Here is a 15,806-nt window from a genome sequence, read left to right as displayed (position 1 = left end):
GTATTGGGTTGATCCCCTTTTTGCCTTCAGAATTGCCTTAATCCTTCATGACATAGATTCAACAAGGTACTGGAAATATTCCTCAGAGATTTTGCTCCATATTGACATGATAGCATCACACAGTTGCTGCAGATTTGTTGGCTACACATCCATGATGTGAATCTCCCGTTCCACCACATCCCAAAGGTGCTCTATTGGATTGAGCTCTGGTGACTGTGGAGGCCATTTGAGTACAGTGAACTCATTGTCATGTTCATGAAACCAGTCTGAGATGATTCATAGTTTATGACATGGTGTGTTATCCTGCTGGAAGTAGCCATCAGAAGATGGGTACACTGTGGTCATAAAGGGATGGACATGGTCAGCAACAATACTTAGGTAGGCTGTGGTGTTGACACCATGCTCAATTGGTACTAATGGACCCAAAGTATGCCAAGAAAATATCCCCCACACCATTACACCACCACCAGCCTGAACCATTGATAGAAGGCAGGATGGATCCATGCTTTCATGTTGTTGACGCCAAATTCTGACCTGAGCATCCAGAAATGGAGACTCATCAGATTCTCCAATCTTCTATTGTCCAGTTTTGGTGAGCCTGTGTGAATTGTAGCTTCAGTTTCCTCTTCATAGCTGACAGGAGTGGCACCTGGTGTGGTCTTCTGCTGCTGTAGCCCTTCCGCCTCATGGTTGGATGTGTTGTGTGTTCAGAGATGCACTTCTGCAGACCTTGGTTGTAACGAGTGCTAATTTGAGTTACTGTTGCCTTTCTATCAGCTGGAACCAGTCTGGCCATTCTCCTCTGACCTCTGGCATCAACAAGGCATGTGCGTCCACAGAACTGCTGCTCACTGGATATTTCCTCTTTTTCAGACTATTCTCTGTAAACCCTAGAGATGGTTGTGCGTGAAAATCCCTGTAGATCAGCAGTTTCTGAAATACTCAGAACAGCCCTTCTGGCACCAACAACCATGCCACATTCGAAGTCAGAGTGTAGAAACCAATGGTTAAAGGTATTAACCTTTTTTTTTTTTTTTTTTTTATATCTTATTTTGTGTTCAACAGAATATATATATATATATATATATATATATATATATATATATATATATATATATATATATATATATATATATAATAAAGGTTTGTAACCACATGAGGGAGAGTAAATAGTAAGTAAATTTTCTCTCTTTTCTGGTTAACCATCCCTTTAAAGGGCTATCAAATGATTCCTGATGAGGAGTTTTGGGCATTTTTACATGTTTTTTGGTATAATATTAATCTTGGTATAATAGTCTTTTACTTATTTTTAAATAAATAAGACAAATTCTAATGTCAAACTTCTGTTGTTTTGATGCATGAATCCCCCATCTTAACTTGATGGGAGCGAAACATATATTTGTGTATATATTTAAAGATATGTAAAAGAATAAATGACCTAAAACTTGATTAAATATGTAAAAATATTAAAAACTGGGTTAAACCTAGTGGTTTGAAGAAGTATTGGCAAGTAATCAGTATTTTGGGGCCAAACTGTAATGTTTAAATGGAGTATTGTAAAATACTATGAAATTATTCCAGTTCTAACTATTCCCGATGAGACGTTTTGAACATTTTTACACCGAATTTTGGCTTAATTTTGGCTTTAAAATAAAAAAAAAGAAATTTTTCTGTTGTTTTGATGCCCGAAACCTCATTTCCATCTCTAAACTTGTCATGGAGTGTAATATATATTTCTGTATATATTTAAATACATGTACAAGAATAAGTGGACTTAATAAATGTGATGGGTAAAACCTTTAGATTTGAAGAATACTGGCAAAGTTTTAACAATTAATCAGTATTTTGTGGCCAAACTCCTTAAATATAGTCTCTTAAAATGTCGTCAAAATGATTACTGTTCTATACATGTGGTACCTGACTAGATGTTTTGGACATTTTTACACCAAATTACATGTTCCTGTGTTATCTGGAATTTTAAGGCCTATTATGTTGGCTTTAAAAAAAATTAATAAACCCAACATGTTCAAAAATGTTCTGTTGTTTTGATAAATAAAACTCCATTTCCATCTCTGAAGTTGTCGTGGAGTAACATATATTTCTGTATATTTTTAAAGATATCCTACAAAAAAAAAGTGGTCTTCATAAGTTTGATTGTGTGTGTCAAATAGGTAAAACCTTTAGATTTGAAGAATAATGGCAAAGTTTTAACAATTTATCAGTATTTTGGGGCCAAACTCCTTAAATAGAGTCTCGTAAAATGTCATCAATATGATTACTGTTCTATACATGTGCCACCTGACTAGATGTTTTGGACATTTTTATACTAAATTACATGTACTGTGTTATCTGGAATCTTGGTAGGCCTATAATTTTGGTCTTAAAACATAAATAAACCCAACACATCCTAATGTCAAAAACGTTCTGTTGTTTTGATAAATAAAACCCCATTTCCATCTCGGAACTTGTCATGGAGTGTAACATATATTTTATGTATATATTTAAAGATATCTTCAAGAATAAGTGGCCTTAATTAATTTCATTGTATGTTTAAACTGGTAAAACCTTTAGATTTGAAGAAAAATGGCCAAGTATTACCAATTAATCAGTATTTTGTGGTAAAAATGTTTTAAAATGTTACCAAAATGGTTGCTGTTCTATACATGCTCTAACTGACTAGATGTTTTGGACATTTTTACACCAAATTATATGTTTATTGTGTTATCTGGAATCTTAAGGCCTATTATTGTGGCTTTAAAAAATAAATAAACCCAGCATGTTCAAAAATGTTCTGTTGTTTTGATAGATAAAACCCCATTTCCATCTCTGAACTTGTCGTGGTGTGTAACATATATTTCTGTTTATATTTAAAGGTATCCTACAAGAATAAGAGGTCTTATAATACATTTGACTGTATGTGTCAAACGGATAAAACCTTTAGATTTGAAGAATAATGACAAAATGTCGACAATTAGTCCGTATTTTGGGGCCAAACTGAGTCTTTTAAAATAGGCTAGGCTACCTGACGAGATGTTTGGACATGTTTACACCGAATTAAATACTAGTGTGTTATCTGGAAACCTCGGTATTATTTTTGCTTTAAAAACTAAACAAAAGGGACACATTCTAATGTTAAACTTATTCTGTTGTTTTGATACATAAAACCCCATTTCCGTCCCTGAACTTACGACGACGTTAGCAGTTTTTGTCTGTTCGTTTCATTATTTACATTAAATTCCCGATGTGTTGTCCGGTCTGGCCTGCAGGGGCGCCATTACTACCAAGACGAGCAGCAGCATCTGTATGAGCTTGAAAAAACCCGGTAAAGTCTAGATGGGATACAGCTGCGGATTCTCAGCTTAATTTCTGTGACACTGCACAACATTAACTAATATTTTACATTAGTGTTGGATTTAAGGTTGTGGTAGTGGTAAACGTTAATAAAATCCAATTTAATTGGTAATTTAATAAATAATATGATGAATACTCGGTGTGATTACTGTTTATACATTAGTATGACGGTTGGGGTAAGGGTAGACGGTAAATAAATACAATTTATAGGTAAATAATATAAATATTTCTTGTTAACTTCCGACTGCGGCTGTATCCCTTCTGAAACCCGAGCGGGGAATTCAGTCATTGTTGCTTTAAGGGATAAGCGACGCCCAGCGATACGTCATCGTCCTCGCGGCCAATCGCCGAGCGGAGTATGTAAAATCTGGTTTAAACCGGTTTCTATCTTAAATTTCAATATAAAAACTTAATAAAACATATAGAGCCGTTATTGTATTTTACGCGAGACGCTGTGAGGCGTGTAGGGAGCCGCTGCTGACGAGCATACTATATACACCCACATTCAGATTTTTTGCCATTTTTTCGGGGTTTTTCTGCAGCCAAGATGCCCAAAAGAAAGGTAAGAGTGCACCGAGATATTTTTATTTTTAACAAAAATCGTTAAATTTGATATTTGTGTACATATGTGTGTATTTTTAGCATTTTTTTGTTGCTGTTATCCACTGTGATGGTGTAGTTGTTTTTTTAATAATGGCGGACGGTCGATTTTACATATTCACTGTCAGGGATACTGTCACTCTGTGACGAAAACACGAGCAAAAACGCCTGAAAATAAGACCACACGAGCTTTTTCACATCGACTGATACTGTAACCTATATATGCATTATAATTTCGATGATTATTTGAGGAAAACAAATCCGTAACATCCTGTATGATCGCCTGATCACTTGATAATATAAATGGAGGGAACTTGCAGGTCTTGCGACGCTGGTCGAACTATTGCTCAACTATTACTCATATTACCACACACAAACAGTCATATTTTAATAAATATCACCCTTTTACCATCGCATATATGATTTTGACGATTATGATGTATGAAGTACATTAAAAAAATAATATCGCGATAGTAATTTGCTTTAAAATCACATTTCAAACGCGAGTGTATATGTAGTCATTTTTAGTATTAAAATCATGTATTGCACTGTTCTATCCCGTCAGTTAAGCTGGTACTGTCATTGTTGATGTGCAGTATTCCGCCTACTCGAAACGTCAAGCTGCCATCTTTACAGCACCTGTGTGTCTTGTGAAGACGGCGCATTGCTAGTTATACGCCTTTAAACTGCATGCTAGTGTTATTTTTATACACCCTATGGAAGCATTCCATCGTGCTTTTATGCAAGCTGCAGATTTTTCGTGAGGAAAACAAAGGAACTGTACGCAGAGGATCGCCCCTCTGTCGTTTAAAAGGCGCGTAGTGATGCAGACAAACAAAAGGAAGCCGTCTTTGCCCGCGCGCTCTGACAGCCCGGATTTGAATTTGAATATGCGCGGGAAGACGGCAGAAATAAAGTCATCCGTTATGAAAAATAGCTCATCGCCTGTGACGTAAAGACTCGAGACTTTAACAAAGAACTTTTATATCGGTCACCGTGTTATTAATATTATTAAATTATATATTTAAGATTATTTAAAAAAATTGAATTCTTTAACGGTTTTTCTTTTTTGTTTTGTTCATTTAGATTGATGGTGAGAAGGGCGCCAAAGGCAAGGAGGAGGTTTGTCTCGTTTATTTAAAATGATATTTGCATATATTTATTTTTATGTATTATTATTAATAATTAAATCATGCCTAAGCCTAAAATATATTTGTTAATATTTCTGTAAATTGAAAAACAAACTTCAAATAAATTATAAATATATATATATATATATATATATATATATATATATATATATATATATATATATATATATATATATATACACACACACAATGTACATGTTTAATGTACATTTCTAATCTGAATTTGTCCTGCATATGATTGAGAAATCACAACCTCTGACTTTATTTTTAGTTTGCTAGTGTTTACGTTTCATTAGTTTACATCAACCACCATAGATATTCACTGTAATGGCCAAATAATACTTTATTTATTTGAATTTTTAAAAAATATCTATATTTTTCTATCTTCCCTGGTCATCATATTTATTGTTAATTAATTTATTTACATATTTTTTCCAGCCAACAAGACGCTCCGCGAGGTTGTCTGCTGTAAGCATCATCTTTATGATATATTTAGCATATAAAATAAATAATTAAAGCATTTATTGACAAAGTTCACCTTTCTAATTAATCAACAAATGTTTTTTTTATAGAAACCAGCTCCTCCTAAACCAGAACCAAAGCCCAAGAAAGCCGCCCCCAAGGTAACTTTGCTTAACATTCGATTATTTTGATGACATTTATTATATTTGTAATCACATTTAATGTAATTGATCATACAGAAGGCAGCCAAGGGAAAGAAAGGCAGCAACCCTGCTGAAAACGGAGATGCCAAGGCAGACCAGGTCCGTCTGAAGTGTTATTCACTCATTATTAATATCTATAATTAATTATAATTCTTTATTTTTAACCTCAACACACCACAAATCCTATATTTAAGAGTTACACGAGTTAAAGAGAGACCCCTAAGTGCTTCTACTTCTGCTTTTCACACTAAGCTAATTAACGAAGTGTATGAGATTTGTTAATTCCTCAGCTAAGTCATCTGACTGATGTTTGTGTTTATTTTTGTTTCAGGCACAGAAGGTTGACGCTACTGGTGATGCCAAATGAGAAGCTAATGAGTGTCTGATCCTTCTATGTACTTGGTGACTGTACAGTTTGAAATAACTATTTTTTACCAAGTTTTATATTAAGAATAACATTTATAGTTGACTTGTTGACTTGCTTTTGATGTACTGATTGATTTGACAGGAGTTACTATATTTCATTCATATCCATTTGTATCCCATTTTTTAATCAAGCCGTCTGTATCTTGCCAAAATGGTTTGCACTCGCTAAATCGGTTGGCGGAACGCAAGAATACTGTCCTAAAGTCGTTTTATTGCTTATCTTTCTCTCTCTTTTTGGTTTATCTTTGGATTTTAATCACCAAACATTCTCAAAAGGCAGCTTAAGAGTGTTTCTAAAGTGTTTTCGGAAGGGTTTTCACCATGTTGTTAGCATTTAAACGTACAAATACTGTGTTTTTATTCTTCTTTTCTCTTTTTTTATTTGTAAGGAAGTTACAATGAAATTGTCACAAGAAAAAAAAAACGATTAAGGCAACGATGTTAAATAAATTTACAATGTGAACCTTCAATTTCCTTAGAGTTGTGTGTTCTGAATTTGTCTTTTTTTATTAAGTTATGTTCTGAAATAGTGGAAGGATATTCAGTGACTCTTAAAATGCTTTGTTTTAAATGGTTTTGAATAAAAAAAAATAAAAAACTGTCCAGAAAGAAAACGTGTCGTGTTTTTCAATGTTTTGCTCAGCTAAATGTAAGTATAAATAACATTTCACTTATAAAAACATGATAGCATTATAACAAAATGTTGGATATATATTTATACACATTTAAATAATTAACAATTGGTAATAGAGTACATTGAGTTACAATAAGAGATCAAGTGCAATAAGGTCTCGTTTGTTAACTCAAATATACCCTCTCAGCACTTATTTCCTTTTATAAATGTTTATATTTCTGAAAGATGTTAGTTCACAGTCCACTAACTTAATGTTGATTGATACCTTTATTCATCTTATGATGGGGTCATGGCTGCCAGCGTATAAAAATAAATCAGAATTACCATAAGAGATCAAGGGCAATGAGGTCTCATTTGTTAAAACACATTGACATGAAAATAATCAGCACTTATGTCTTTTAATAAATGCTGATAAATAGTATAAATATATAAACGTCATGTTAGTTCACAGTCCATTAACTTAATGTTGATTAATTGATACCTTTATTTGTCTTATGGTGGGGTAATTTTTGCGTTACAGCTGCGCAAATATGTACATAACATATACATATATATATATATATATATATATATATACATACATATATACACACACACACATATACATACATATATATACACACACACATATACATACATATATATACACACACACACATATACATACATATATATATATATACACACACACATATACATACATATATATATACACACACACACATATATACATACATATATATATATATATACACACACACACATATATACATACATATATATATATATATACATACATACATATATATACACACACACATATACATACATATATATATATACACACACACATACATACATATATATATACATACACACACATACATACATATATATATACACACACACATATACATACATATATATATACACACACATACATATATATATATATACACACACACATATACATACATATATATATATACATACACACACATATACATACATATATATATATACACACACACATATACATACACACACACACATATACATACATATATATATACACACACAAACATATATACATACATATATATATATATATAGTTGGGCCATTTATATGGATACACCTTAATAAACTTATTGGGTATTTCACAAGAAAAACCATGGTGTGCTTTGTTTTAAACGAAACTATACCTCACATATACTAATGTGCCACAAAAAGGACGTTAATATCACCAATCATTGTCATTTCATTAGGGTGTATCCATATAAATGGTCCACACTGTATATATAAACACACATACATATACATACATAAATTTACATACCCATATAAACACTAAAAACTGATTGAGATATGCCTAGATGTATTGTTTATTGTCCATTATAACTAACGAAGTTAAATATTGTTAACGAATTAATTTTTTATAAAGAGCTGCCCATAATAAATAAACAAAAACAGAGTCTGCTGATATTGTTACATTAGTTCTCCACTAGATGTCAGTGCCCCGTAAAAAATGAGCGAAAATGATTTAAGCTGTAATTCAATGGCAGCCCACCAGGTAGCTCCCTTTGCTAACTAAAACCAAAGCGCTCGATTTTCTCGTCAAGGGATTAAATAAATATTTCTCACCCAACACTTAAATGTCTTCAACACGTTATAAACTCAATCTCACCTCCATTGGGAAGATATTTTTAGAAATGAGAAAGAGTTTTCTAGGAAAACATCTGCTCAGCACAAAGCTTTTATTTAGCTGACACCTACTAAAAGACATGTTTACACAACGCATTATCAATCCGTATATGTTAAGAATACATAACATTAAGATCATGTTTTAAATATTTGTCTAAACCTAACCATGCAGGAATCAAGCAATGTCCTGGATGTGAAGGTGTTGTGATCATGATCATGAGTGAAAAATAAGATTTCTTGTTTGAAACTTTACCTTAAACTTAGTTGTAGAGTGTTGTTGCAGGTTTCTACATCATCTGGGTACTGACCAGGATAGCCGCCATATTTTAAACTAACTTCTGGTTGGTTGACCTCCCTACTGAAAAAAAAAAACAGCTTAAACCAGCCTAGGCTGTTTGGCTGGTTTTAGCTGGTTGACCAGTCTGGTTTTAGAGGGGTTTTGGCCATTTCCAGGCTGGTTTCCAGCCATTGTCAGCCTGGTCTTAGCTGGTCAGGCTGGAAAATGTCCAGCTAAAACCAGCTTGACCAGCTGAACCAGCCAAAACCAGCTATGTCCAGCTTAAACCAGGCTGGTCAAGCTGGTTTTAGTTGGATTTAGTTGGTCATTTTCCAGCCAAGCTGGTTTAAGCTGGATTTTTCAGCAGGGGTAGGCTACATCAGGCCAATTGGTTATTGAATTGACTTTATTAGCTTTATTAAAATGTATATAAGGGACAATCTAATGGTTTTACTACATAAACTCACTTCAGAGCTTGTATTTTCACCAAACCATGTATTTTCGCTCAGACATGCCTATATTTAGCTAAAAAACAAAGCAAATAATTCTGACCCTGGATCACAAAATCAGTCGTATATGTTGCACGGGTATTTTTGGTAGCCTAAATACGTAAAGCTATTGTATGGGTCAAAATTGTTGATTTCCTTTTGGAAACTTTATTTCTGATTAGAAATAAGCTGCATTGCTATGCATTTGAACAAATTTAAATGCATTTTTTTCTCAGTATTTACATTTAAACCCTCAGATTTCCAACTTGAATCTCAGCCAAATATTGTAAACAAACAGTATAGACTAGCTATTAATGGAAAGCTAATGTTTAAATATGACCAACAACTAGTTTTCTGATCCACAACCTGGCTGAAAAAAACAGCATATACTGGTAAGGTATGATTTGATTCTGGTATGCTGGTCTTACTGGTTTCAATGCTGGTCTTGCTGGTTTCAATGCTGTTTTTTCTGGTCTCAATGCTGGTCAGGACCAGCACTGAGACCAGGACTGAAACCACGAAGACTAGCAAAACCATTGAAGCCAGCAAGACCAGCATCAAAACATACCTTACCAGTATATGCTGTTTTTCAGCAGGCAAATCAAAACAATGACCAACAATGACATGAATTGAAGGGTTAAATCATTGAAAACCAAAAATGGCATGATGGGGTAAATCATAGTTTATTAAAAACTTAATTCAACTCCAACACATACTTGTTCAATAATATGATGGAGTAAATTGTAGTTAATTAGAAACCAAATTTAACTCCAAGACATGGCTGTTCATTCATATAATGCAGTAAATAATATTAAAAACCCAACTAATGTCCAACACATAGCTGTCCATTCACAAAATAGGGTAAATCTTTGTTTATTAAAAGCCAAATTCAACTCCAACGCATAGCTGTTCAATCATATGATGGGGTAAATCATATTAAAAACCCAATTCAACTCTAACACATAGCTGTTTATGACGGAGTGAATCATAGTTTAAAACTAATTCAACTCCAACACAGAGCTGTTCATTCATAAAATGGAGTAAATAATATTATAACTAGATTAATTAGGTTATCTAGGCAGGTTAGGGTAATTAGGCAAGTTATTGTATAATGAAGGTTTGTTCTGTAGACAATAGAAAAAAAATTGCTTAAAGGGGCTAATAATTTTGACCTTAAAATGGATTTAAAAAAATTAAAAACTGCTTTTATTCTAGCCGAAATAAAACAAGTAAAAGTTTCTCCAGGAGAAAAAATATTATCAGACATACTGTGAAAATTTACTGAAGCTGTTCATTCATATGATAGAGTAAATAATATTAAAAACCCAATTCAGCTTCAACACAAAGCTGTTTATGATGGAGTATATCATAGTTTAAAACTAATTCAACTCCAACACAGAGCTGTTCATTTATATAATGGAGTAAATAATATTAAAAACCCAATCCAACTCCTCCAACACAGAGCTGTTCATTTATATAATGGAGTAAATAATATTAAAAACCCAATCCAACTCCTCCAACACAGAGCTGTTCATTTATATAATGGAGTAAATAATATTAAAAACCCAATCCAACTCCTCCAACACATAGCTGTTCATTTATATAATGGAGTAAATAATATTAACAACCTAATTCAACTCCAACACATAGTTGTTCAGCCATATGATGGAGTAAATAATATTAAAAACCCAATTCAACTCCAGCACCTAGCTGTTCATTCATCCGTGCTGAAATATCCATCTTAAACCAGCCTAGGCTGGTTGGCTGGTTTTAGCTGGTTGACCAGCCTGATTTTAGAGGGATTTGGGCTATTTCCAGGTTGGTTTCCAGCCATTTCCAGCCTGGTCTTAGCTGGTCAGGGTGGAAAATGACCGGCTAAATCCAGCTAAATCCAGGTTGACCTGGTGTAAGCTGGACATAGCTGGTTTTGGCTGGGCTCCCAGCCTGTCTAGGCTGGTCAAGCTGGTTTTAGCTGGCCATTTTCCAGCCTGACCAGCTAAGACCAGGCTGGAAATAGCTGGAAATTAGCCTGGAAATGGCCAAAACCTCTCTAAAACCAGACTGGTCAACCAGCTAAAACCCGCCAACCAGCCTAGGCTGCTTTAAGCTGTTTTTTTTCAGCAGGGATATGATGGAGTAAACAATATTAAAAACCCAATTCAACTCCAACACACAGCTGTTCATTTATATAATGAAATAAATAATATTAAAAACCCAATTCAACTCCAACACATAGTTGTTCATTCATAAAATGGGGTAAATCATAGTTTATTAGAAACCAAATTCAACTTTTAACACATAGCTGTTTAATCATATAATGGAGTAAACAATATTAAAATCCCAATTCAACTCCAACCTATAGTTGTTCCTTCATATAATGGAGTAAATAATATTAAAAACCCAATTCAACTCCAATACATAGCTGTTCAATCACGTGATACAGAAAATCGTAGTTTATTAAATACCAAATTCAACTCCAACACAAACGCAACACTCCAACCTATGTAGCTGTTCATTCACCACTGAGTGGAAATCACTCAGTATGATGGTCTATATAGCTATGAATGTAAGTAAACAAAGCGACGAGGGCAACGTGCAGGTTGTGTCCCAGACGCGCACTCATAAGTCACACTATTGAGGGTCTGCACGTCCACATGGTCCTCAGCGTGCACGACTCCGCCCCCAACTCAATGTATAGGCGGACTGGTCTTCATATAACGTGGAGGAACATCGTGTGCTTGTGAGTTTTCTGCACATTTCAGCTCAAGACGGGCCGCACAGGTGAGTAACACACCAATAAACACAACATCAGTGAGTTTCATGACGGGGATCTTTGCGGAATACGCGCAAAAGTATGATCAGCACGCAAGTTGGGGCTACTTTCATGCTTTTAAAGCTACTTTGGGGAAATTTTTCGGCAAAGTTGTGCTTAACAATGATTAGTTAGGGAATCAGCTGCCTGTTATTAATGTTCAGTGCTGCTGGTTGTAAATATAACCAGTATATCGCGCACAAAATGCATGCATGCTGACATAAGGGGTGCAAACGCGACTGAAAATTAACACCATTTTTCAATCTTGCAGCTTTTAATTGACTTTTGTTTGGATTTTATCGTAATACATGAGATTTAAAAGTGAGTTAAACTTAATGGGATGTAGTTTATCTTCATTCAAAACTTCAGATCCTTCAGCTTGCTTTTATTTTGAAATAATGTGAAGGATATTGGAAAAATGTAACATTCATATTTTGTGATTCTGATATGCATTTCAATATGAATACCATTTTATTATATGACTTTGTTATATTTGGAAAGAATTGGTAATTTTAGAATGATTGGGATGGTTTTATAGACAAGTGCATCTGAATAAAACATAAAGCATCTAAAAACATAGAACAATACAATAAAAATCTACTATTAAAGCAAACAGTATTCAGGTACAGTAATTGAATAATAAAAAATATAAAAATTTAATAAAATAAATCATTATTGAAGTTACAAACGGGACAATTTCTTATCAGTGAATGCTTTTATAATCATTATATAGTCAGAAGCCTTAAAACCACATGAAAATCATAACTTGTATTATATAATAATGCATAGACTCACTCAACATTGCATATTCTGTGATATGACTATTGCGCATGATCACATTGGGTTATCGATGCTGAAACGATATATTGTGTAGCCCTAAATGACTGAATACTGAATGAATAAATGTATCAATATAAATCCAATACAATCCACGTTTCGAGACATGAATATACTTCTTTATTTCTCTTGTTGTGTATTTGTCTGCATTTCATTGAAATAGTTTAGTGTTGCATTGAGTTTTATGTAAATGAAATAGACTTCAACATGTAGTGCATTGGGCAAGTGTGTGTGTGTATATGAAAAAAATGTTCACCCTGTGTTATTTTGGGCAAATCTTGGAGCCTGAATGGGCAGTTTCTTTACTTTTATTTAGTTGTTGACATTTTTATTCGATTTTTATAATTATTTTAAAGTGAAACCTGTGAAATGCTTGTTTGACTGGGACATCGTGTCCTCGTGTGGGCCATTTAAAGTGATTGAGTGTCTGACAGCTCAAAGATCAAGCGTCTCCTCTGAATGTAACTGCATTTTTGGTCATTTTAGTGTAGAAGTGTGAATGTTCGCCATTTTGCAAAGACTATTGAAATTCATTCGAGTTGAATATTCAGTTATCAGTGATGTTTGTAGTTTACAGCTCAATTCACATCTGTTTGAGTGATTCAATCACTAATGTTCAGCTAAAATAGACTGATCTTTACACCTTTATTTTGTCAAATTTATAGTGTTTTATTAATTTATTTTAGATTTAATTTCTTTCTTATAATTGCATTTGACAGCTTATTACACCGGCATACTGTTGATATTGGTAAAGTGCAATCAAGGATTGTTTTTGTTGATTAAAAAGTTGAATTTAAATATATATTTTTAAGAAATTCAAGTTTGTATATTAACTAAACTGAGTGTGTGCGTTACATGTTTTGCATTTATACCATGCATATTGAAGATCATAAGCTTGGGTGCGTTTGATCAAAATGCTGGGTTGTATTCACCCAATATTGGTTCAATATAGACAAATCAAATGTAAGGTTACTTCTGTACTTTTTAAATCATTTTTAACCCAACTGTTGAGCTTGTTCATATTTGACCCATAAGTGGGTTATGCAACACCGCAATCTTTATGGTTTGTGCTTGTACAGATATATTTGCATGTCAATTGTAATGCGAAACATTTGTATTTAGCATTGTAAGCATGTTGGATGGCACACAGTGATTTACTACTGTGAGCTCCCGGCACAGAGCTGTTGCAGCTGTGTGTGCGTTGTTAAAGACACCATGGAAATTGCGCACATGCTAGAAACGTGAGAGGTTTGGATGAGGGCGGAGCTTAGGCTTCAGTAGGAGCAGGAATGATGCTTATGGCTGGGGGGAAATCCGATTGGATAATAACGCTGTGCTGTGCAGCATCACTGATACTCTAGCAGTGGACCGTCTGCTTTGATGCCATTGAATGAGAATGGAGGGAAGCCCCCAGACTCAGTTCAGACGTGTGGGTGGAGTTAAAGATGAAGGCGGGGTTTGAAGAGAGGTTCCACTGAGGGTCTTTGTTGGAAAGGGAATGAGGGGGATGTGATATGATTCCTCTCCAAAATCAAGGTCAATCTAGAAATCCAGTTTGCTTGTGGATTTGTAGTAGTTATGTAATGCTGTTTTGGTGATTGTATTTTTCTGTGGGATGTTTCTCTTTTCTGATCTGCTTATTATAGACCAGAGATGGTAACCAATATGTGGGGATTTTTCTTCTTCTTCTTCTTCTTATTATTATTATTTAATTCAAACCCTTTTACATGACAATTATTAAAGTGCAATTTATATTGGTAATATTTTAAATGGGCAAATCTCGGGAATACAATTAGCATTTTTTTCCATCAAAGCCAAATATATATGAAAAATCAGCAGTCTTATTGAAGTTTAAGTGACAAAAACTGCCCCCATTGGCTAAAATACCTATTAATGAGAATATAAATGAGTATATATATATATAATTTTTTACAATAATTTACATTAGTCAGTAATTCTAATTCATTAAAATCCCAGTGTCAATGTCTTAATGGCCCTAAAATATGTATCCTTACTTCTTTATATTAGTTTTTTGCTATGCAGTGTTTTTGACCCCCAGCCTTGAACTTTTAGGGTAAATTTAGATGACAATCATATAGTAAAACCAGAATAGTTTTACCTTTTTTATTATTTTTAGATAAGTACGGAGAGCAATGTTGTCAAAAAATTATCCCCAACAAATAACGATCCTGATCTGCCATACAGATACCTAGTAATGCCTGGTTGGTTTCACAAAGACATTGTCACTTTATTTGCTGGGCGGGTCATTAAAAACAAAATAAAAAAAGCCATTTATGTTGCATGCAATTCTCTATAGCCTATATTAAATATTTGGGAATATATTTTATTAAGTTCCTTGATAAGGTTACAATACAAAGGCCTAGTACATAGCAAAGTAACCTTTGTGATGTCCTCAAATCTTTGGCATCACGTAACATGTCACGAAAGCACAAGCAACTTTCACTGCCAGCAACAAAAACAGAGAAATAAAAGTTAAGATGGAAGACAAGTTGTAGGAGAAATTGAGGTCAGGAACTTGCATCATTAAAAGAAGAAGTTCAGGCTGCTAAATTTAATGTCTGGACCATGGCTTGGAAACGGTTTTCAGAAATAGTCGCATCAGGAGACAACAGCAGTATCGGCTGCATGAAGAGCAACTCGTATGAAAAAACACGAGAGTCACAAAACAGGCATTTTCTTGTTGCCAATTTACATGGTAATGTTTCCAAGCAGGGTCAATTTCATAAAAGCGGGACCCACGGGGTGGGAAAACCAGACCCACGTATCACTAAATACACACACACAGTCCATCATTGTAGTTTTTAATCACGTACTCATTCCTAGATACAGTAGTTTGTGTTTT

The 15,806-nt window shown here is 34.0% G+C and overlaps 1 protein-coding gene across 1 annotated transcript; it reads left to right on the top strand.

Moving 5' to 3' along the window:
* The first annotated feature begins 3,726 nt into the window (after window positions 1–3,726).
* Window positions 3,727–6,807, top strand: hmgn2 (high mobility group nucleosomal binding domain 2). The gene is made up of 6 exons (XM_056476115.1): window positions 3,727–3,913; window positions 5,038–5,073; window positions 5,541–5,570; window positions 5,675–5,725; window positions 5,804–5,866; window positions 6,099–6,807. Exons 1-6 carry the CDS (start codon window positions 3,899–3,901, stop codon window positions 6,132–6,134), a joined length of 231 nt encoding a protein of 76 aa, XP_056332090.1. The 5' UTR covers window positions 3,727–3,898; the 3' UTR covers window positions 6,135–6,807.
* The last annotated feature ends 8,999 nt before the right edge of the window (window positions 6,808–15,806 follow it).

Source organism: Danio aesculapii, chromosome 16, assembly GCF_903798145.1.
Source record: "Danio aesculapii chromosome 16, fDanAes4.1, whole genome shotgun sequence".
Taxonomy (NCBI): domain Eukaryota; kingdom Metazoa; phylum Chordata; class Actinopteri; order Cypriniformes; family Danionidae; genus Danio; species Danio aesculapii.
The sequence above is the reverse complement of the archived record's forward strand: the minus strand, read 5'-3'. Positions and strand labels throughout refer to the sequence as shown.

Excerpts from the sequence above, each read along its gene's own strand:
- hmgn2 (XM_056476115.1), top strand. Across the intron at positions 5,726-5,803 it reads CCAAGAAAGCCGCCCCCAAG|AAGGCAGCCAAGGGAAAGAA; the intron begins GTAACTTTGCTT and ends TTGATCATACAG. Across the intron at positions 5,867-6,098 it reads GAGATGCCAAGGCAGACCAG|GCACAGAAGGTTGACGCTAC; the intron begins GTCCGTCTGAAG and ends TTTTTGTTTCAG.